This window comes from Somniosus microcephalus, chromosome 2 (assembly GCF_052327205.1).
Source record: "Somniosus microcephalus isolate GS21.2 chromosome 2, FLI_Smic_1.0, whole genome shotgun sequence".
In the NCBI taxonomy this organism is placed as follows: domain Eukaryota; kingdom Metazoa; phylum Chordata; class Chondrichthyes; order Squaliformes; family Somniosidae; genus Somniosus; species Somniosus microcephalus.
In genome coordinates, this window is record NC_140988.1 from 228,197,428 (window position 1) to 228,220,441 (window position 23,014).

At 40.9% G+C, this 23,014-nt stretch overlaps 1 protein-coding gene across 1 annotated transcript in view; it reads right to left on the reverse strand.

Annotated features, from left to right (window-relative positions):
* The window catches only part of txk (TXK tyrosine kinase), a 63,628-nt gene extending 41,878 nt beyond the window's left edge, over positions 1-21,750 (reverse strand). Inside the window, exons 1-5 of the mRNA XM_085969845.1 lie at positions 21,656-21,750; positions 6,775-6,823; positions 6,549-6,651; positions 4,259-4,464; positions 2,070-2,135 (exon numbers count right to left, since the gene is read on the reverse strand). Coding sequence (XP_085825971.1) covers positions 2,070-2,135; positions 4,259-4,464; positions 6,549-6,651; positions 6,775-6,823; positions 21,656-21,671 — 440 coding nt within the window. The 5' untranslated portion in view covers positions 21,672-21,750. The remainder of the gene's footprint in view (positions 1-2,069; positions 2,136-4,258; positions 4,465-6,548; positions 6,652-6,774; positions 6,824-21,655) is intronic.
* Between the last annotated feature and the right edge of the window lie 1,264 nt (positions 21,751-23,014).

Here is a 23,014-nt window from a genome sequence, read left to right on the forward strand (position 1 = left end):
CAAAATAAACCTGCAAAGTGTTGCTCAGTACTCAAAACTCCTTCAGACAGTGTTGAATCTCTCCAGAAGTCTCTCTCTCTCTCTTTCAGAATGCTTGGTGCAAAAATGTCACGGACAAAAAAAGGCAGGAAGCGGTCGCCTTTAAATATCGCTCCCCTAGTCCCTTTCTGACAGTATAACGCTCCCCTCAACCTGTCATTGCTAGCGGCAGGCGGTAAGGCAGGGGGCGCCACTCAATATCCGGTCCGGGGCGCTAACGGGGTGTTGCGTACTCGAATGACATCACAATCTGCCGGCGCAGGAGATCGTGGCGGTAGTGTTTAGCGCTGCTGCAAAATGTCTAGTTAATTTCGCGAGCGGCACAAACATCGCCGCGCCCGGGCGCTAGTTGCTTTGCGCCCCACTTGGCACACTCTTAAGGCGCTAATGGGAGGCGCAACCAACTGAATTTTTCCCCCCTTGTTCTTCTGGACAGCTCCTTTTAGAATATATTGGAGTATTAATTGCGTTAGAAATTAGTCCTCATTGCACCCATTTTACTTCCATAAAACGAGCGAAGTTAATATTTCACACAGCTATGCCCTGTGCCCCATTTTTAGCAGTCTGGAGCAGCCATCTAAAACAGACATTAGGCCCCTTTCCTATGCTAATAAGGCACCAAGCCTGCTCTGCTCAGGTTTTCTAGGCGTGGATGGGGCTTACCAAACAGCCAAGGTAAGTTTACTTTTTTAAAATTCATATGAAGCTGATAGGAACAGGAGAGCTCCTCCCAGCTCCAGAGCACTCCTGCCGGCCACTGCCGGCTGTGATCAGCTTCCCGCCCCACACGCCCCGCCCAGCACTTTCCTGAGGGCCGCTGCAGGAAAGACAAGCAGCCGAAAATTCATTGTATGAAATGGGCAAGCTGCCTGTGGCGGTGTGACAGGCATTTTGCCAAACTTATTGAAATGAGATCTAAGAGCCAATTTTGGGTGGGGGAAAACAGGCCCAGTCAAATTTCCTCACCATTGTATTTTATTTTGGATTCTATATGGATGATCCCACCATAGGATAAATCTTGCAAGGCCCTACACCACTAGCTGGGTCTCATGTGCAGTCAGTGGGGAGGTTGTAAAATCGGGCACTCAAACTAGGAGTGTCCAATTCACTGGATGCCTGATTTGATTTGAGGCCAAAGAATGAGGCCTTGATATCTGCCTTATTAACATGTTAAAATCCCGATATAAACTTCCCAGGCCCAATTTTGACCACTTCAGATGAGGCTCTGCCCAAAATATGAGTATTGTTCATAAAATTTGGATGCACAGGATTTTTAAAGAGCTCTCCTGCTGAAGTAGCCCTCTTAAAGGGAAAAAGTAATTTTTTTTGCGTTCTGTGGCCTGTGCTGCATTTTGTTCCATGCGTTAGTTCATTTTGCCGGGTAGACCTCCCTTCTTGCATTTTTTGTTTGTTTCCACCACCCCACCCCACTCCACCCCCACACACAACAATACTTTTCTTCATTCTTCTTGATTTCTGTTTACCTAGATGTCACTTTACTTAGTAGTGAGGATGGCTATTCCAGCGGGAGTCCCAAATGCGCTGCAAAATTGAGGTGAAGAAAAGGAGCTTGTGAGGGGCCAACAAATGTAACAACTTCTGAGGCCTTCTGGCAACACCCATCACTATTCCAAGTCCTGCACCTGACATTTCATAAGAGACCCGTCTTTACCACCTCTGCTTGACGAAACAGGCTGCCACACAGTTGTGCCATTTGTCGCCCAATGATCTGCACGACAACTGGTTCAGGGGTGTGAAGTGAAGTGAAGGTAACTGAAGCATGAAGCTTTCATACCACTGCGTCCTTCCAAGCCACCCAGGAAACCTCTGCCACCTTGGTCAGTCTGTAGTACACAAATATATCAGGGGAGTGACTACTGCCTTGAGTATAGTGCAGCCCATGACACTGTTAGCTAATTGCTGAATAGAGCCATATTCTGGCACCCATTCATTCTTAAGGGCTAGTTTTTCTTAGCACAACAGCACTCTTGTTAGCATTCAAATAACAAGTAGTTATAAAGTGAACTTACTCAAATGCCTCTATATTATTAGATTTCTTCTCTGTCACATAGTTGCTTGGAATTAATCCTTCATTTCTGAAATAATATATGTTCATTACTTTCTGTTTCTTAGGAACCTTTCAATAAAATCAGATTAGATGAACACAAAAGGAAAACACAAATGAAACACTAATACGATAGCAAAATACTGCGGATGCTGGAAATCCGAAATAACAACAGAAAATGCTGGAAAAACTCAGCAGGCCAGGCAACATCCGTGGAGAGAGAAATAGAGTCAACGTTTCGGGTCGAAACCCTTCTACAGAACTGAGAGAAAAGGCAGGAAATGAAACAAAAGGCAGTTTGGGGGCTGGGAAATGGGGGAGGGGATGAAAGAAGAGACATGAAGAGATATTCAAGGTGAGACAAGATAGTAATAGGACAGGTAAAGAAACAGACAATGGCTCTAGATGAAGTGTGAAATGCGCTGGCAGTGAGAGACAGCTGCCATGTGGGAGAGAGAAAAAAAAGGAAAAGTCTCAAACCAAAAGTGTGGATAAAAAATATAAAAATGTAATAGGGGCCGAGGTTATGATCTGAAGTTGTTGAACTCGATATTGAATCCGGAAGGCTGTAAAGTGCCTAATCGGAAGATGAGGTGCTGTTCCTCGAGTTTACGGTGAGCTTCCGTGGAACAATACAAGAGGCCGCAGACGGTGAGGTCTGAGTGGGAATGGAACGGTGAATTGAAATGACAGGCGACCGGAAGCTCGGGGTCACCCTTACGGACTGAACGGAGGTGTTCCGCAACACATTTGGCAGCCAGCAGCCCAGATTCAAGTTAAGACAACATTTGACAAGTGTTCTTATTTCTATTTCTTTTTTTAAAGTAAAACTTTGAGAATCCATTTTAGTTTTCCTACAAGATTACATCAGTAAAGTCATCCTATCCTGTTGAAAAGATAGGATAGGATGCCACCATATAAATTAGATGAGATGGGGAAGGAGGCAGGGAGAGGTCAGAACCATGAACCAGGACCGACAGGATAATGGAGCTGGTCAGGACCGGGTCAAGGGTATAGCATGACAAGAGTGTCATGTTACCTAGACAGCAAGACCAGACAGCCAGATAGGAAAAATTAATTAAAACTGAGTATAAATATATGAATGCCAGAAGCATTTGAAGTAAAAAATTTTAAATAGATTATTTTAAATATTTATTCCTTTTTGAGTAAAGATGTTTTTCCTGATATTTTTTTAATGTACTTTTCAATTTTTTCCATTTATGCCTGCGGCCTTTCAGCTCGGCTCAGTTGATAGCACTCCTGCCACTGGTTGTAGGTTGTAGTGTCACATCAAGGTTTGTGTGGATAATTTAGGTTGGCACTCCAGTACAGTATTGAGGAGTGCTGTCTTCAGATAAGACTTTAAACCGAGATCCACTTTGCCAGATCAGCTGGATGTTAAAGATCCCATGAAACTGTTTGAAGGAGAGCAGGATTTCTCTTGCTGTCCTCCCTTGAACAATAGCACCGCAAAAACAAATTTGACGACTTATCTCTCATTGCTGTTCATGGAACTTTGTTGATGGAAATTTGCTGCCACATAACAACAGTCACCGCACTTCAAAATTCATGGTATGAAGCGGTTGGAGATGTTTCAATGATATAAGTCACTATGGATGCAATTGCCCTGACATTCTGTAACTCTGGTGGAAGACTGATGCATCCCCCATGGAAAAGATGGAGACACAGTACAGCCCAGATTAACCCAGGGTCTCTACCATTTTTGTATATGTATTGGGTGCGGGGGATGCGGTGGGGGGAGAGAGGGTGTTGCATTCTCCCGTGTAACTCTGGGAGGAGACATGGGGGACCCCCACAAAATTTCAGGGCCAATAAATGCAATTATTATTATCGCTCTTGAACTTGAAGCATGGGTAGTAGTATTTACTAGTATTTACTAGTATTTACTCCACTCTTTTGAATTTTGAATCAGAACAAAACTTTAATGCTAAAGTCATTCAGTTTCAGATACACATTACAGGTGAATCTCACAGGATTTCTACTTCACATTCTGTACAACTGTTGTGATTTATATTTAGATGTGGACCCTGAGAAGCAGCGATCAATTTCCTTGCTACATCTGAGTACAGGGCCGTTGTAACTCAGTAATATGAATTCTATATTGTATCAGATATGGTAAAACATCATTCTTACCCATGCTTATCTCTCGCTTTCCACCAGTGAGGGTCACGTTTCTGAAGTATAACATATTCTTCGTACCTCCTGACAGCCAGGTCAGCAGGTTCCCGGGCCGAGAAATCATACAACGCTATCACCCTGGCCTCCCCTCCCTCCTCATCATCACTAGGGGGAGGCGGTGGAGGCTTCCTTCTCGATGGGACCCCCACTGTCCTGTTCACCTGAACAGTGACACAACAACATCAAAAATTTAATGTAAATATAATGGACCCTATAATAAGAATCAGTGCCAAAATGTACCTTATTATAATCAATTCAACCAAAGTGGCAAATCCTTCAAGTTCAGCAGCGCTAAATACATTTTTCACATCTTTGAGGACCATTTAAAATACTTTAGAGGCGCAGTGAGTTACAGATTTTCTACACACTGTGCACATCTTATAAATGCATATGTTAAAATTCCTTTCAGCATTAACTATTTACGTTTTAAATGCATTTAATAATGTAATATTAAAATAAGATCCCTTTGAAGGCTATGTGGATAAATTTATCCCAACAGAGAGGCCCTACAAGAATTTCAGGCCTGATCTCTTCCAGGGAGACTCCTACTGCTTCTCCAAGGACTGGTCCCGACTCCAGTCCTAGACTGTAACTTTAGCATCACAATGAAGATGAAGCCGCTTCACCGCGACATTTAAGTTGTTGAGTAAACGCACCCTTAGGCTGGGATTGTGGACACATGCTGATAATGTCTGAGAAAGTAAGGGATGTAATAATCACAGAGTTCAGGGAAACCAAACTACTGGCCTGATGATGGTGAAACACAAGTTCCGCTGTATTTCTAACACTACAGGGGTGAATTTCCACGAGGAGTTCTCCCACTTGTCCGCAAGAACTTTGGCAAAAGAGCGTAAACCCCTGGAAAAACAGTGGCCAAAGTTACAGCGGACAAGCGGGAGAATCTTAGCGAAATTCACCCCAAAGGCTTTCAAAATAGGCGGTAACAGTGCACTAACATTTAATGTGGTCCTATAAAATTAATTTATCTGCCATTTTAACAGAAGCTTGTTTGAACACCTTTTATTTTAAATATTCCCAAAGTGTAATTTCTAGCTCCAAGTGTTACCCTGACACAACTTTAGTACAAGAATATCCTGCCCTTTGATATATTGACTTAGACATTTAAAAACAAATGTAACATTAGAGTTATTAAATGCACATGTCTTGCAGCTGAGGTTTTTTCATAAGGATTTTAATACGTCTACTTGTTGAGATTGACTGTAAAACAAATTTCAGCTGTACCCTAAACAGTGAGCTAGACAAAGGGGATCTGTATAGGTAAATTATATGCTTCACTGGCAAACCTATATACGTAATCACAGGAAATTGTATGGTTTGTCAGATGTGTCACTGGAGCTTGGCTGGTGTGTAATACAAGCATTGTGAATGGGGACAGTGCCTCTCCCACCCCAGTGCACAAGGCCAACTCTAACCATGAAAACCATGCTTCTGGCAAACCTGCTCCCTCAGACGTGATGCTGCAGTTCAGCTCTTAGCTACTGACACTTCTAACTTACACTTGGGAGGACTAAACACATTAAAAACTTGGCCATGATAGATGCATAGATTTAGACATTAAAAAACCCAAATATAATGGACCCAATGATATACTACAGCTTTAAGTACTATAAATGCAGTTAATATTTATTTGTATTGCTTCAATATCCTATTACAGTATGGAAGTTCTCAGTGACAATATGTAATCTGAGATAATAAGCCTCCAGCAGCATTTGTGGTTGCCACTTTACTGACATTTTTTACATACATATTTTAACCTAAGTAAAATCCACTATTGATACTCATTTCTTACCAGTACAAAGATACTGTATTATTAATGAATTATCTTTTTATGCGGTCAATGTCAAATAAAAATTGCCTCTATGTGACAGATGTAACAAATTCTCCTCTCAACAGTACACATAGACTCATATAATGTGTAGGTGTTGTCCCATGCCATTTACAGTAAACTCTTTCGTATCCGGCACCTACAGGACCAGGATGGTGCCAGTTGACGAAAAATTCTGGATAACAGAGAGGTAGGCCATTTTTAACACAAAAAAAATAAAAACCACTGACTAACTTGGCCACCGCGGGAAACTTGGACTCGGAAAAACTAAAAATGGATGGATTTGGCAAGATTACCGGTTATCTATTTGGCCGGTTATTAAAGAATTCCGGATGATGAAGTGCCATTTAAACAAGAGTTTACTATATCATGAACATATAATGAAAGCACATCACCTACTCGGTAAATATTTGAAGAAGGATATGATGACTGGCGGCCATTCAAAGGATAACCATCCATGAAATCAGCATTATCGTCTAAGCTCATTTGAGTTGTCACTGCACTGAAATTTAATTAAAATAAACAATAATGAATATAACATTAATTATATGATTATAGGCTGCATATGTTCAATAAAGGTAGAAAAATACTTTTGTTTGGAAGGTATTTGAAAAATAAGGCTTACCGTTTCTGAACAGAACAGCAACAGCAAAACACTGACTGTATGGTATGGTCTGTGAAAACATGAGATTTCAATAGAACAACACTCTTTCAACTGCAAATTAAACTAGCTTTACGGGAAAGTCAAAAGCAAAATGCAGCAGATAAAGGGAGTCTAAAACTAAAATTAAAGTTTTTTTTAAAAAAACAGGAAAAAAATATTGTGCATGTACAACTACAATTATTTTGGGCAAATGTTATTCTGAAATTGAACCCATATAGATACTTCCTCCTTAGGACTCCAAATGAATCCATGCCTTAGCCCAAGAGATGAGTTGAGATCTATTGAATTCAGAGTTTATGGCCCTGAAATTATAGTCCAGGGCCAAGGCATAAAACAGGCAGTCACCGACAGGAGCCAAATCTAACATGGAACCCAATTCCACCACAATTCTGCTACATGCAAAGAGCCACCTAAATTCCAGAAGCAACTCTTCTGCCCTCTGTACATTAAAGGAGTGTGTCTGGGGAGTTCCTAGATTACTTCAGGAATTTCACTCAGTACACCCTTATAAAACCTCAGTGGAACTCTCACCAGTTAAGAGCTGATGTGTAATAACAACAGAAAATGCTGGAAATACTCAGCAGGCCAGGCAGCATCCGTGGAGAGAGAAACAGAGTTAACGTTTCAGGTCTGGGACCCTTCATCAGAACTGGAAAAAGCTGGAGATGTAACAGATATTAAGCAGGTGCAGAGACGAGGGGGCGGGGGGGGGGGGTTAGGAGGGGAGGAAGGAATAGAAAGATCATCCTGTACTTTTGTAAGAGGCAGGAAAGATAAAATGTTGCATGAAAAATGATTTTTGCCATTCCCATTTGCAACATTTTATCTTTCCTGCCTCTTACAAAAGTACAGGATGATCTTTCTATTCCTTCCTCCCCTCCTAACCACCCGCCCCCACCCCCTGTCTCTGCACCTGCTTAATATCTGTTACATCTCCAGCTTTTTCCAGTTCTGATGAAGGGTCCCAGACCTGAAACGTTAACTCTGTTTCTCTCTCCACGGATGCTGCCTGGCCTGCTGAGTGTTTCCAGCATTTTCTGTTGTTATTTCAGATTTCCAGCATCCGCAGTATTTTGCTATTATAAGAGCTGATGTGTGTTTGATTGAGGCCCTTGGAAAGACCCCAGAGGCTACGCAGATTAAAGTAACTGATCTCAGGGTGGGACAGTTCCCTTAATTAAAACTTGTTTTGGCTCCGTTATTAGCTAAAGACTTAAAGTTATAGGCTCGGAGTTTCCATATGATTTCTGCCTAGATAACAGCAGAATCTGGACATAATGAAATGAAATAGCACAAAAGATTGCAGAATTTGAAATGTAAATGAGTTATGCCCATAACCACTATACGTTGAATTATCTGTGATCTTTTAACATTGGTTCAAAAGTTAATTCGCGCAAAGCAATCCCCACCCACAAAACTGGGGCGATAGTGGATTGGCCGTCCATTATACATTTGCCTGATTCTCAGGTATGTAACAGGTGGCCAATCTGCTACCACCTGTTTTACACACTGCGGAAGTTCAAAGTTCTGCCCTACAACTCTAGGAACTAAACTAACCCTTTGTAACTAACACAAAAGCAAAATACTGCGGATGCTGGAAATCTGAAATAAAAACTGAAAATGCTGGAAATACTCAGCATGTCAGGCAGCATCTGTGGAGCGAGAAACGGAGTTAACGTTTCAGGTTGATGATCTTTCATCAGAGGGGATATGAAAGGTCATCGACCTGAAACGTTAACCCTGATTCTTCCTCCACAGATGCTGTCTGACCTGCTGAGTATTTCCAGCATTTTCTGTTTTTATTTCAGATTTCCAGCATCCACAGTATTTTGCTACTGTAATCTGAGGTCTTGTTTCAGCAATGCAGTACTGTGTAATTAAAACTTATCCAAAACTGGCTGGATAACAACAATAACTTGTAATTATATAGCACTCAGAATGTTTTACAATAATGATGAAAGGAGGTACAGTGGACACTTAGTATGGGGAAAACAGGAAAGGGATTGGAGAGGTGAGGATGGGGCACTGAAGACATAGCTGAAGAGCAATGCTTTGAGGAGATTTTTGAAAGCAGGGAGGCAGGTGGTAGGGTGCAGGGGACTGGAGAAAGGAAACAAGAATTCTCTGATGATGTAAGGTTTAATGTCTGATTATCACCAAACAGTCTCACAGCAAAATCACTGTCTACATATAAAATACTTTCTTTCAGTAAAGAAAATTGAAAGTTTTAACACAAGTTTGCAATTCTGAGAAAAGATGAAATATTCAAAGTAAGCAAGATTTGCAAACATTTTCAAAACGTCTAGCCTGCTAAAATATATATGAGTGGTAATTTGGGAAAATATTGCTAATTTCAGCAGCCTCAGAAAAGGCAGCTTAAAAAAAGTCCTGCTGATCTCAGCTACGTCACTGTGGACAGGCAGCAAGTCTAGACAAGGCAAAATGGGAGGGAGGTTTATTCCCATGCTGGTCCCATGCACCTGCAGTATATGCCAGATGGTGGCATCAGTAGAGGCCTGGGAGATGGCTGTCCCTCCTGCGAACTGGAGAGAAAATGCGAGAAATTCATACCCTCAAAAAAATCAAAAGATTTATATGTTTGCAGGTAGTAGAGGAAGTTGTCATTAATTCAATTATTTTAGAAAAATCATAAACACTGGACTGAGGATTTTAGGACAAACAGCAAAGGAAATCTTCCAAAACAAAGGTTCAATTGCACTATAAATAGTGAAGAGGAAATCTTCCACTTTATTATTTGTTTACTAATCTAACACAAAGCACAAATACGAACGCAAATCTCCAAAATCCTGTTGAATCCTGACTTGACCAGTACATTAACACCAAAGAAACCAGCATTAGTTAGTATCTTATAAATATGTCCTAAAAAAGCTTTTTTCAAAAAAATTACCATGACATTTACAGATGAAAAATGAAATAGAACATTAATCTCTTTGCCTTGTAAATTTCATGAGAAAATGTGATCTTTGTTGCTGTTGATCGTGCTTCTCTCTCTGTGATGCTCACGAGGTGAGTCTGGAATACTAGTGACAGAGAGTGCAAAACTGATACAATACCCTGGCACTGATTTTTGTTTTAATCTTTGTTGATAATACTACAGTTTGGGTCATGTCATTCACACCAATAAAACTAAAACCATTCACATACGTGAAGGGAAAACCAGCAGGTACATGACTAGAGCACTGGACCTCTCAGTTAGAGACCCGAATTTGAATCAAAACCTTGATTAGCGTTTGATTTTTCTGGCCGCTTTAAGTTGACGCTCACCTTAAAATGCAAATGGAGTAAGCATCTTACGTTAGTATCACAATGTAACCTTTTGACATGTTTTGGAGTTAAGATAAATACTTCTATCTGGATAATTCTTAATCTGGCAGATTTTTTGAATTAGGCAACAACGAGTAAGATGGAACAGGTCTATTACAGAGTATTTCACAAGGCAGAGCCAAGGACTAACATGGACCCGACCGTGAAACTTGTAGGCATGTGTTATTAAGTTCATTATTGTCATTAGATGGTGAATATGCATATTTCTTAAAATAATGCAATATTTGAGTTTATTTTCAGCCGATGTCTGTGATTTCCTTGAGTTTTCCACTGTGTTACAGATCAACAGAAATACCCAAGGCTGAATGAACTGTGTACTTACTGGGAATGTTACAGGAGCTGTCAATCAATCTGAGTTCTTCCTTATCCTCATGTATAATCTAATATACTATATCTTCACTATAAGTTATATGTTACTAGACTTTGACTCTAGCTTTGCAAAATATGTTTTACACGGTGTTATCAGACACCAATTCCACCACATATGCCTTATTATCTATTCTTGACTCTATGAATCTGTCATATTATGGCTGGAGTGTATAATGATATAAAATCAGACTGATTGGCTTTATGAATTTTTATGATAATTTTAAATAAGTTTTATAAAACGGATGGTATATTTTTAGATACAGAACCATAAAGATGTTAATATTTTAGATATGACACATCAGCAACATCAGCCAGGATATAGATTTCTAATTATACCAAAGTTAGTAGGAGGTGTAGTTTTGCTTTCTTACTGCTCACTTCATGAGTAAGTGGAACATTAATCAGAGAAAATTTCAGAGAAAATTTCAGAGAAATGCACATTATATAAAGCTGATAGATCATTGGTGGGATTTTTTGTTGTTGTTGATGTGCTTAACTTTAATGCTATGAAATGAAAATATTACTTGTGATCATTCATCCTTGATCAAGCACAAGATGGTGACTTGGACAATGGCAGTGCCATCAAAGATTAAAAAAAAGCTTCTAACAATTGTTTCTATGAGAACTGTCCCAGCAATCTCACTACAAAACTGACCATCACAAAAGAAGATGCAAGTAGCTGCCAATTTGAACGGTGTAGGACCTCCTGCACCTTTAACTGAAAAATAACACAGGCCAAGTAAACACATGTTAACTATCCCATTATAAGCTTTATGATCATTAGGTGAACTTTAGTGCCTGCAAAGATGCCTTGATCAGCTTCCCATTTAACATTGTTAGTCTAACAGATCTAACTTGATCTATGTTTCACTCCTGTTTTAAATAGTTGGATTGTAATAGCTCTCCTCCAGTCCTCAGGTACAACCTCTATATTTATGGAGCTCCTCAAATTATTAATCAGGGCTTTGCATATAGAGAAATACCAAGGGGCAGAAAACGTTAGTGGGAGTGGTATATAGACCTCCAAACAGTAATGCGGAGGTTGGGAATGGCATTAAAAGGGAAATTAGAGAGGCGTGCAATAAGGGCACTGCAGTCATCATGGGTGACTTTAATCTACATATAGATTGGGCTAACCAAATTAGTAACTATACTGTGGAGGAGGAATTCCTGGAGTGTTTACGGGATGGTTTCCTGGACCAATATGTCGAGGAGCAAACCAGAGATCAGGCCATCTTAGACTGGGTATTATGTAACGAGAAAGGATTAATTAGCAATCTTGTTGTACGAGGCCCCTTGGGTCGGAGCGATCGTAATATGATTGAATTCTTCATTAAGATGGAGAATGAAGTAGTTGACTCAGAGACTAGGGTCCTGAATTTAAATAAAGGAAACTACGATGGTCTGAGGCGCGAGTTGGGTAGGATTGATTGGGGAATGTCACTCAAAGGGTTGACGGTGGATAGGCAATGGCAAACATTCAAAGACCGCATGGATGAACTACAGAATTTGTTCATCCCAGTTTGGCATAAAAATAAAACAAAAAAGGTGACTCAAACGTGGCTAACAAGGGAAATTAGGGATAGCATAAGATGACATATAAATTGGCCAGAAAAAGCAGTAAACCTGAGGATTGGGAGCAGTTTAGGATTCAACAAAGGAGGACAAAGGGATTAATTAAGAAAGGGAAAATAGAATATGAGAGTAAGCTTGCAGAGAACATAAAAACTGACTGTAAAAGCTTTTATAGATATGTGAAGAGAAAAAGATTGGTGAAGTCAAGCGTAGGTCCCTTGCAGTCAGAATCAGGGGAATTTATAATGGGGAACAAAGAAATGGCAGACCAATTAAATACATATTTTGGTTCTGTCTTCACAAAGGGGAAACAAATGACCTCCCAGAGATGTCGGGGAACATAGGGTCTGATGAAAGGGAGGAACTGAAAGAAATCAGTATTTGTAGGGAAATGGTGTTAGGGAAATTGATGGGATTGAAGGCCGATAAATCCCCAGGGCCTGATAATCTACATCCTAGGGTACTTAAGGAAGTGGCCCTAGAAATAGTAGATGCATTGCTGATCATCTTCCAACATTCGATGGAATCTGGAACAGTACCCATGGATTGGAGGGTAGCTAATGTTACCCCACTATTCAAAAAAGGTGGTAGGGAGAAAACGGGGAATTACAGACCGGTAAGCCTGACATCAGTCGTGGGGAAAATGCTAGAGTCCATTATAAAAGATGTAATAGCAGAGCACTTGGAAAACAGTGACCGGATCGGACAAAGTCAACATGGATTTACAAAAGGTAAATCGTGCTTGACTAAGCTACTGGAATTTTTTGAGGATGTAACTAGTAAAATAGATAAGGGAGAACCAGTGGATGTGGTGTATTTGGACTTTCAGAAGGCTTTCGATAAGATCCCGCATAAGAGATTAGCATGTAAAGTTAAGGCACATGGGATTGGGGGCAAGGTATTGACTTGGATAGAGAACTGGTTGGCAGACAGAAAGCAAAGAGTTGGAATAAACGGGTCTTTGTCCGAGTGGCAGGCAGTGACTAGTGGGGTACCACAGGGATCGGTCCTTGGACCCCAGCTATTCACAATATATATTAATGATCTAGACAAGGGAACTAGATGTAATATCTCCAAATTTGCAGACGACACAAAGCTGGGTGGGCGTGTGTGCTGTGAGGAGGATGCCGAGAAACTACAGGATGATTTGGACAGGTTGGGTGATTGGGCAGAAGCATGGCAGATGCAATATAATGTGGATAAATGTGAGGTTATCCACTTTGGTGGCAAAAACAGGAAGGCAGATTATTATCTGAACGGCAATAGATTGGAGAAGGGGAAGTGCAACGGGACCTGGGTGTCCTTGTGCACCAGTCGCTGAAGGTAAGCATGCAGATGCAGCAGGCAGTTAAGAAGGCAAATGGTATGTTGGCCTTCATAGCGAGAGGGTTTGAGTACAGGAACAAGGATGTCTTGCTGCAGTTGTACAGGGCCTTGATGAGACCACACCTTGAGTATTGTGTGCAGTTTTGGTCGCCTTATCTGAGGAAGAATGTTCTTGCCATGGAAGGAGTTCAGCGAAGATTCACCAGGCTGATACCTGGGATGACAGGAATGATGTATGAGGAGAGATTGGGATGATTGGGCTTGTACTCGCTGGAGTTTAGAAGAATGAGAGGGGGTCTCATTGAAACTTATAAAATTCTGACAGGACTGGACAGACTAGATGCAGGAAGGATGTTCCCGATGGTCGGGGAGTCCAGAACTAGGAGTCACAGTCTAAGGATAAGTGGTAGGCCATTTAGGACAGAAATGAGGAGGAATTTCTTCACCCAGAGAGTGGTGAACCTGTGGAATTCTCTACCACCGAAGGCAGTAGAGGCCAATACATTAAATACATTCAAGAAGTAGCTGGATATATTTCTTAAGGCTAAAGGGATCAAGGGTATGGGGGGAAAGCAGGGACCAGGTACTGAATTTGGATGATCAGCCATGATCGCATTGAATGGCAGAGCAGGATCGAGGGGCCGAATGGCCTACTTCTGCTCCTATCTTCTATGTTTCTATATCCATGATGTAGGTGTCCTGGTGTTTAATGCTTTGAGTATGTGGCTCTATATTGTCATCACCTGATTTCCACACAGACACAGGGACCACTGGTTAGCAATCAGAAGCAGAAGCCCGAGCTGATTTTTCACCTAATTAACTAAGAAGCAGAGGCCAATGATACTGTATCCCAATTCAGAGCAACCAACTCAGCTCAGGCCAGGAATAGAGCCTGGGACCCGCCTGGTCTGTGTGGTTTGGTGCCATAAGAAACACTACTACTGAGCTATCGGGGAGCTATTGGTGATTCTAAATCTCATTAAAGCATAAAAGGGTTACTGCTATGAATTTGGAGCAATTCCTCAAAGTATTCTTCACCTTTTAATAGAACTTTCATTTAACTGGAATAATGATATTAAATAAAACCCTTTGTAAATGTTCTTTTTCTCTCTTTTATAGTGTGCAGCATTCACTTCCTGCTCTCACTCCCCCGTGAATCTGACTCTGAGAAGCCATTTTAGTGTTGATAATGTGCCACCAGCAGCCGGTGTTGGTGCTCCTGCTGCTGGCACAGTAATAAATTAGGCAAAATCCGCACCTCTGTGCCATGAACCCAACTTTTCATGGGCCCTGAGATCGGAGGCGCAGAAAACACAGGGTTCTTTCTATTGGCTCTCCAATGAGGACTAGCAGTGCACGGGTGCAGTAAAAAGAGTGAGGTTTCTGCTCAAGTGCCTCTCTCCCAGAGCCTTGCCACCGATATAAAAGTGCTCTCTATATCCGACCAGCAGCAGGTGCACGAGAATGGCTCATCTTATCGCACCATCTGATTTTCTCTCTGTGGAAGTGGTTTATCTTCACTTGACACCTCCTCCCGTCAGTGATTAGAAACTCACTGTTTGTGTGTATAACTCATAACTCTAGGCCTTAATCTACAATTTTCCAGGCTGTAGTACAAACATATGTAGCTCAATGTGCTGTTCCATGGTTTTGATTTTTAGGAATCAAAATTTTCCAGTCCAAATTCATTAAAGCATGCAAAACTATATGCAAGCAGTAACACGAGACAAAGTAACTTCAGAAATAGATAATATGCATGTAGAGAATCTTGGCCCTCTTTTGCTTTTAAAATTGTTTTATTTCATTCTCTTTTTGATTACTCTAAGGCTACATTAATGTCTACTAGTCACTGCTCTTCTCCCTGCTCTGGTCTCCCTCAACCTTGCCATCTAAAATGAAGTGTAATTACATTAAAGAACAATCACATTAACAATGCATTATAACCAACACCAATTGCTGTCAGTGTTTATCATCACATTTAATACTGTGATAGATAGCATCAAATTGTTTGAAAAACAGCTGTCAGTTGAATTTGGGGTTTTCATACATGCACAGATAACATCAGCCAAAAGTAGACCAGTTTATTTGATATAGTTTTTGGTATTGTTGGGAAGACAAGAAATGTGCAAAAGAAACAGGTGTAATGGCAAAACTTCAATTGCAGATTTTTTTTTCTGATCAATAAAAGGACATCACTGCAGAACATTTTGCAGGGGAAAGGGGAACAGCCAGAAGTCGTGGTCCATGTTGAAACCAATGACATAGATAGGAAAAGTGTTGAGGTCCTCCAGACAGAGTTTCATGAGCTAGGGAGGAAGTTAAATAACATGACCTCAAAGGTCGTAATCTCTGGATTACTCCCAGTGCCACATGCTAATGAGTATGGGAGCAATAAGATAAGTCAGGTTAATGCACGGCTGGAGAGTTGGTGCATGAAGGAATGCTTCAGATTCCTGGGGCATTGGGACCAGTTCTGGGGCAGGAGAGACATGTACAAGATGGATGAGTTGCACCTTAACAGGCCTGGGACCAATATCCTTGTAGGGAGGTTAAAGAGCTGTGGGGGAGGGTTTAAACTAATTGGGCAGGGGGAGGGGCACCTGGATGAAGCATGAGAGAGGAGATAAACGGTGCACAGAGGACTGGGAGAGAGAAACAGCGTTAGAATAAAAAGAGTACATAAGAACATAAGAATTCTGAGCAGGAGCGGCCATACAGCCCCATGAGCCTGCTCTGCCATTCAATAAGATTATGGCTGATCTTCGACCTCAATTCCACTTTCCCGCCAGATCTCCATATTCCTTGATTCTCCTAGAGTCCAAAAATCTATCTATCTCAGCCTTGAATATACTCAATGACTCAGCATCCACAGCCCTCTGGGGTAGAGAATTCCAAAGATTCACAACCCTCTGAGTGAAGAAATTCCTCCTCATCTCGGTCTTAAATGGCCGATCCCTTATCCTGAGACTATGTCCCCTAGTTCTAGGCTCTCCAGCCAGGGGAAACAACCTCTCAACATCTACCCTGTCAATCCCCCTCAGAATCTTATATGCTTCAAAGAGATCACCCCTCATTCTTTGAAACTCCAGAGAGCATAGGCTTAATCTACTCAATCTCTCCTTATAGGACAACCCTCTCATCCCAGGAATCAATCTAGTGAAACTTTGTTGTACTGTCTCTAAGGCAAGTATATCCTTGTTCAGATAAGGAGACCAAAACTGTGCACAGTACTCCGTTGTCTCACCAAAGCCCTGTACAATTGTAGCAAGAATTCCTTACTCTTGTACTCCAACCCCCTTGCAATAAAGGCCAACATGCCATTTGCATGCTCAGTAGTTCAGAAATAGGAGGGATCAGATGGTGCGGGGGGGAGGGGGGGGTTTAGAATGCGAGGCAGACTAAAATGGGTTTAGAGTGTAACTTTGTAAATGCTCAGAGTGTGGTAAGGTTGGTGAGCTACAGGCACAAGCAATGGAGACCTGGCTCAAACAAGGGGATGAATGGGCACTTAATATTCCTGGCTACAATGTATTCAGGAGAGATAGGGCAAGAAAAAAAGCAGAGGGGGGGGGGGTGGCAGTATTCATCAAAGACACTGGTTTGAATTTTAATCTGGAGGTGAGTCGGGAGCGGGGTGGGCTAGAAAGCAACCGGGAAACCCGGGAGGAACGTAACAGACTTCAGGACGAATTAAACAGACTGGTGAAATGGGCAGACACATGGCAGATGAAATTTAATGCAGAGAAGTGTTAAATGATTCATTTTGGTAAGAAAAATGAGGAGAGGCTACATAAACTAAACGGTACAACTTTAAAGGGGGTGCAGGAACAGAGAGGCCTGGGGTTGTATGTACACACGTCTTTGAAGGTGGCAGAACAAGTTAAGAAGGCTGTTAACAAAGCATGCGGGATCCTTGGCTTTATATATAGAGGCATAGAGTACAAAAGCAAATGAATTATGTTAAACCTTTATAAAAACACTGGTAAGGCCCCAGTTGGCGTACTGTAGCCAATTAGGAAGGACATTAAGGCATTAGAGAAAGTTTTAATTTATTCCTTATTCATTCACAGGATGTGGGCATTGCTGGCCAGCATTTATTGCCCATCCCTAATTGCCCTTGAGACGGTGGTGATGAGCTGCCTTCTTGAACCGCTGCAGTCCGTATGGTGAAGGTACTCCCACAGTGCTGTTAGGTAGAGAGTGCCAGGATTTTGACCCAGCGACAATGAAGGAACGGCGATATATTTCTAAGTCAGGATGGTATAGGACTTGGAGGGGAACATGGAGAGGAGATTTACTAGAACGGTACCAGGGATGAAATACGTCAGTTACATGGCGAGACGGGAGAACCTGGGGCTGTTCTCCTTAGAGCAGAGAAAGTTAAGGGGAGATTTGATAGTGGTATTCAAAATCATGATGGGTTTTGATAGAGTAAGGAGAAACTGTTCCAGTGGCAAAAAGGGTCAGTAACCAGAGGACACAGTTTTAAGGTAATTGGCAAAAGAACCAGAGACGACACGCGGAAAAAAATTGTACGCAGCGAGTTGTGATCTGGAATGCACTGCCTGAAAGGGTGGTGGATGCAGATTCAATAGCAACTTTCAAAAGGGAATTGGATAAATACTTGAAGGGGAAAATTTTGCAGGGGAGTGGGATTAATTGGATAGCTCTTTCGAAGAGCCCGGACAGGCACAATGGGCCGAATGGCCTCCTTCTGTACTGTATCATTCTATGATTCTATGATGAAGACATTACATGTAGCACAATACTCATGTTTCAGTGGGTTACTGGGAAGTAATATAGACATTGCATGTTAAAGTTAAACATCTCTATAAAAGATGCACCGTAAACATCATAACCATAGACAAATCCATTATATTGTACTTGGTTTAATAGTTAGTTTGAATATTCAGGCAGAAAGATTTGCAGCATGTAGTTTTCTGAAGAAATGCAATTTCTTTGTTATTTTTCTCTACTTCTGAAGTTGATTATTCCATGCTGGGGTATGGATACATGGAAAACTGATTTTTATATGAGCTTTAACACTGACTGGCTGTCAGCCGGATATTTCGTGTGGAGGGCATCACAGCCAAGCCTGATCCTATCCTCATGCAACGTCTACACACATTCACTTTCAACATGGGTCATTTGATAGTGATCAGGAATGGAAAACTCTGGATGTGCTTCCCCTCCTTAATCCAGGGGTACTGAGACTAATTGTGGTGCCACTGCCACAACCCTATCTGAGACAAACTAACTCAGGACAGATCGGGAATGTACCTGGGTCGTCTTAATCTGTATCATTTTTCCTATCACTGGATAAAATCACAGAGCTATTGGAAGAGCTGAAGAAAGACTTTATGTAAATGACGGAGCCCAATAGATGGGAGCTATTTAATTATTTGATGTCACTGAACATTTACTTGTTCAACATTGTTCTATTTGTCCTTAGGTACCTTAGGCAATAATAGTTGGGAACACAGGTCAAAATGATAAAGGGAACAACTATTTTAACTAGTATGGCATTCTTAATCAAATAGTAACACAGGTAATTACATAGAAACATAGAAGATAGGAGCAGGAGTAGGCCATTCGGCCCCTCGAGCCTGCTCTGCCATTCAATGCGATCATGGCTGATCATCCAAATTCAGTACCCTGTCCCTGCTTTCTCCCCATACCCCTTGATCCCTTTAGCCTTGAGAAATATATCCAACTCCTTCTTGAATATATTTAATGAATTGGCCTCTACTGCCTTCGGTGGTAGAGAATTCCACAGGTTCATCACTCTCTGGGTGAAGAAATTCCTCCTCATTTCTGTCCTAAATGGCCTACCCCTTATCCTTAGACTGTGACCCCTGGTTCTGGACTCCCCGGCCATCGGGAACATCCTTCCAGCATCTAGTCTGTCCAGTCCTGTTAGAATTTTATAAGTTTCGATGAGATCCCCTCTCATTCTTCTAAACTCCAGCGAGTACAAGCCCAATCGATCCAATCTCTCCTCATACGTCATTCCTGCCATCCCAGGTATCAGCCTGGTGAATCTTCACTGAACTCCTTCCATGGCAGGAACATCCTTCCTCAGATAAGGTCATTTCTGTCATATAATGAATTTTGCAAATTGCTCCACTGTCAGATGCAAACCAGGCGTACATATTTCATCAGTGTTGTTGTCAAGGCAGGAAACAGAGAAAATGTAAGAAAACCTACAGCATTAGCGGAAACTCCAGCCTTCCTGTCTCTAAAGTATGCATCATATCTGTTAAAGTTAACTCTCTTGCCACCCAAATAATAAGTGGCTGTAAGATGGTTACCATATTTAAACAGAAATTCATACTGGAGAGAAAGCAGCTGAATGGGCAGTGTTATTCAGTCTGATTATTTGTCAGAATATAGAAAAATACCTCCTGTTACACTAACACCCTCATTAGCTGCATCTTATGTAGCTTCTTTTCTTTTAGCGAGGTCTAACTGAAAATTTGGTATTTACATATGTATGTATCAGTATTAGTGATTATTAAATCATTTATATACCACTAAAAAGGCCTGTGGTAAATCACCGACCAAGACATACTTTAATAGGAATTAAGACTGGAAAATATTCTTTTCCTTCCTCAATTGTGTCAACATATACAAGCAATTGGGCTCCAATGTTGCTTTAACAATTAAACCAAATGTAAACCTGAAGCATTAGGGATGAGGTATACAGAATACTCATTTTCACAATCTGATCTGACTAGTGTAGTTTATAATTCGCGGTTTATTCGTCCGGTTTTTACTTAGTTGTCAAAATAAATTCAAGGGCTTGTTAGATAGCAATTATCAAAGTTAGATACAGAAAAAAATTAATTCTTGATATAAAATAATAAAAGTAAAAAGCAGAACTATTTCATTTTACAATATTATAAAAATGTCATTTAAAAATTAGCTTTTTTCTTCAGTGTATTACTGTTATAATTGCCAAGGAGAAACTTTAAATGTTTGAATCAACTACATTTTATATTTTTAATTGTTTTAATATGATTGCACACTGTTCAGCACCATTCGAGACTCGTCAGATACTGACGCAGTCCGTGTCCATATGCAGCAAGACCTGGACAACATTCAGACTTGGGCTGACAAGTGGCAAGTAACATTCGCACCACACAAGTGCCAGGCAATGACCACCTCCAACAAGCGAGACTCTAACCATCTCCCCTTGACATTCAATGGCATTACCATCGCTAAATCCCCCACTATCAACATCCTGGGGGTTACCATTGATCAGAAACTGAACTGGACCAGCCATATAAATACTGTGGCTACAAGAGCAGGCCAGAGGCTGGGAATTCTGCGGCGAGTGTCTCACCTCCTGACTCCCCAAAGCCTTTCCACCATCTACAAGGCACAAGTCAGGAGTGTGATGGAATACTCTCCACTTGCCTGGATGAGTGCAGCTCCAACAACACTCAAGAAGCGCGACACCATTCAGGATAAAGCAGCCCGCTTGATTGGCACTCCATCCACCACCTTCAACATTCACTCCCTCCACCACCGGCGCACTGTGGCTGCAGTGTGTACCATCGCCAAAGCTCCTTCAACAGCTCCCAAACCCGCGACCTCTACCACTTAGAAGGACAAGGGCAGCAGACGCATGGGAACATCACCACCTACAAGTTCCCCTCCAAGCCACACACCATCCTGACTTGGACCTGTATCGCCGTTCCTTCACTGTCGCTGGGCCAAAATCCTGGAACTCCCTTCCTAACAACATTGTGGGTGTACCTACACCATATGGACTGTAGCGGTTCAAGAAGGCGGCTCACCACCATCTTCTCAAGGGCAATTAGGGATGGGCATTAAATGCAGGCCTAGCCAGCCAGCGACGCTCACATCCCATCAATGAATAATTTTTTTTTTTTTTTTAATTATTTACAGGTAATAATGCATGTATTTTAAGGATTTTCATGTATTTGTATTGCTCAAATTACATGTTTGGTGTGGAGCCGACACAAATCTGCTTTTCAAAATACGTAGTCTGAGAATGTGCATTGCTGAACTGTAATAAAGTATATTGTATTATGTTAAAAGCACTTCACCCGATACAATCCAAAATTAAAACTACTTGCATAGCTTGTTCAATCTGACCAACTCAAAAAAAGTTGTTATTTATTACCATTCTGAACATTTCCTCTTTGTTCTGTATATGTAAAACATCTTTGCTTAATGTGAAGTAGGTCAATTTACTTACAGGTAGAAAGAATCATCTCGTTTCTTTTAATGTGACTTAAAACTTCCTTTTGAATGCTGACTGCTTAAGCCTTTCAATTCTTGTCATCCTCAAAGTTCTGCTTAACTCGTTTGCAGCCTTTGAGGTTTCTAGCTGATAACTGAATAACTGGGTAACACCCAGGATGTGACATAACCATAAAGGTCTGATTTAAACAAGTTACATTTATTCTGCAATAAAGATTTAACTCCATTTATGATTCTCCTCACAGAAGACATGACCAATTTAAAATTAAACTCTACACTAAGTAAGCTCATCAGCAAGTTACTACTAAATAAAATTTGTGAAGTACTTTAATTTGAAGGAAAAATACTTTTAATAATGAAAAATATGTTTTACCCTTCTTAATACCCCATTTCTAATGATAGTGAGCTGAGCCTTTTGAACAGTTGAATATTTTGGTAATGACATTAAGAATTATGCTGAGAAGGTTCAAATCTTGCACCAGCTGATTACTCTTTTGCAATTGTAACCTTAATTGTTGATGCCGGAGTTAGATTACTTATAAACAATAGTACCTGGACTATAATTTGATATACAATATAGGGCAGAGTATAAATCAGGAAATTAGAGGCACATGTAACCAGGGTAATACAGTAATCATGGGGGACTTTAACTTAAATATAAACTTGGCAAACTAAATTTGCAGTAATAGTGTGGAGGACGAATTCATGGAATGTATGCAAGATAGTATTCTAGATCAGTATGTTGAGGAACCAACTAGGGAACAGGTTATTTTAGATCTAGTATTGTGCAACAAGAAAGGGTTAATTAATAACCTTGTAGTAAAGGGGCTTTTAGGGAAGAGTGACCATAATATGATAGAATTTTATATTGAGTTTGAAAGTGATTTAGTTAAATCTGAAACTAGGGTCTTAAATCTAAACAAAGCAAACTACGTAGTTATGAGGGGTGAGTTGGCTACGGTAGATTGCGAAACTACATTAAAAGGTATAACGCTAGAGAAGCAATGGCTAGCATTTAAAGAATTAATACATAATTTACAACAAATATACATTCCTTTAAGGCACAAGAACCCCACAGGAAAAGTGGTCCCACCATGGCCAACAAGAGAAGTTAAAGATAGTATTAGATCAAAGGATTTTAGAATTCACCAAAGGAAGACCAAGAAATTGATAAAGGGAAAATAGAATATGAAAGTAAACTAGCGAGAGACATAAAAACAGACTGTAAAAGCTTCTATAGGTATGTAAAAAGGAAAAGATTAGCGAAAGTAAATGTGGGTCCCTTACAGGCTGAGACAGGAGACATTGTAATGGGGAATAAGAAAATGGCAGAGAAATTAAACAAATATTTTGG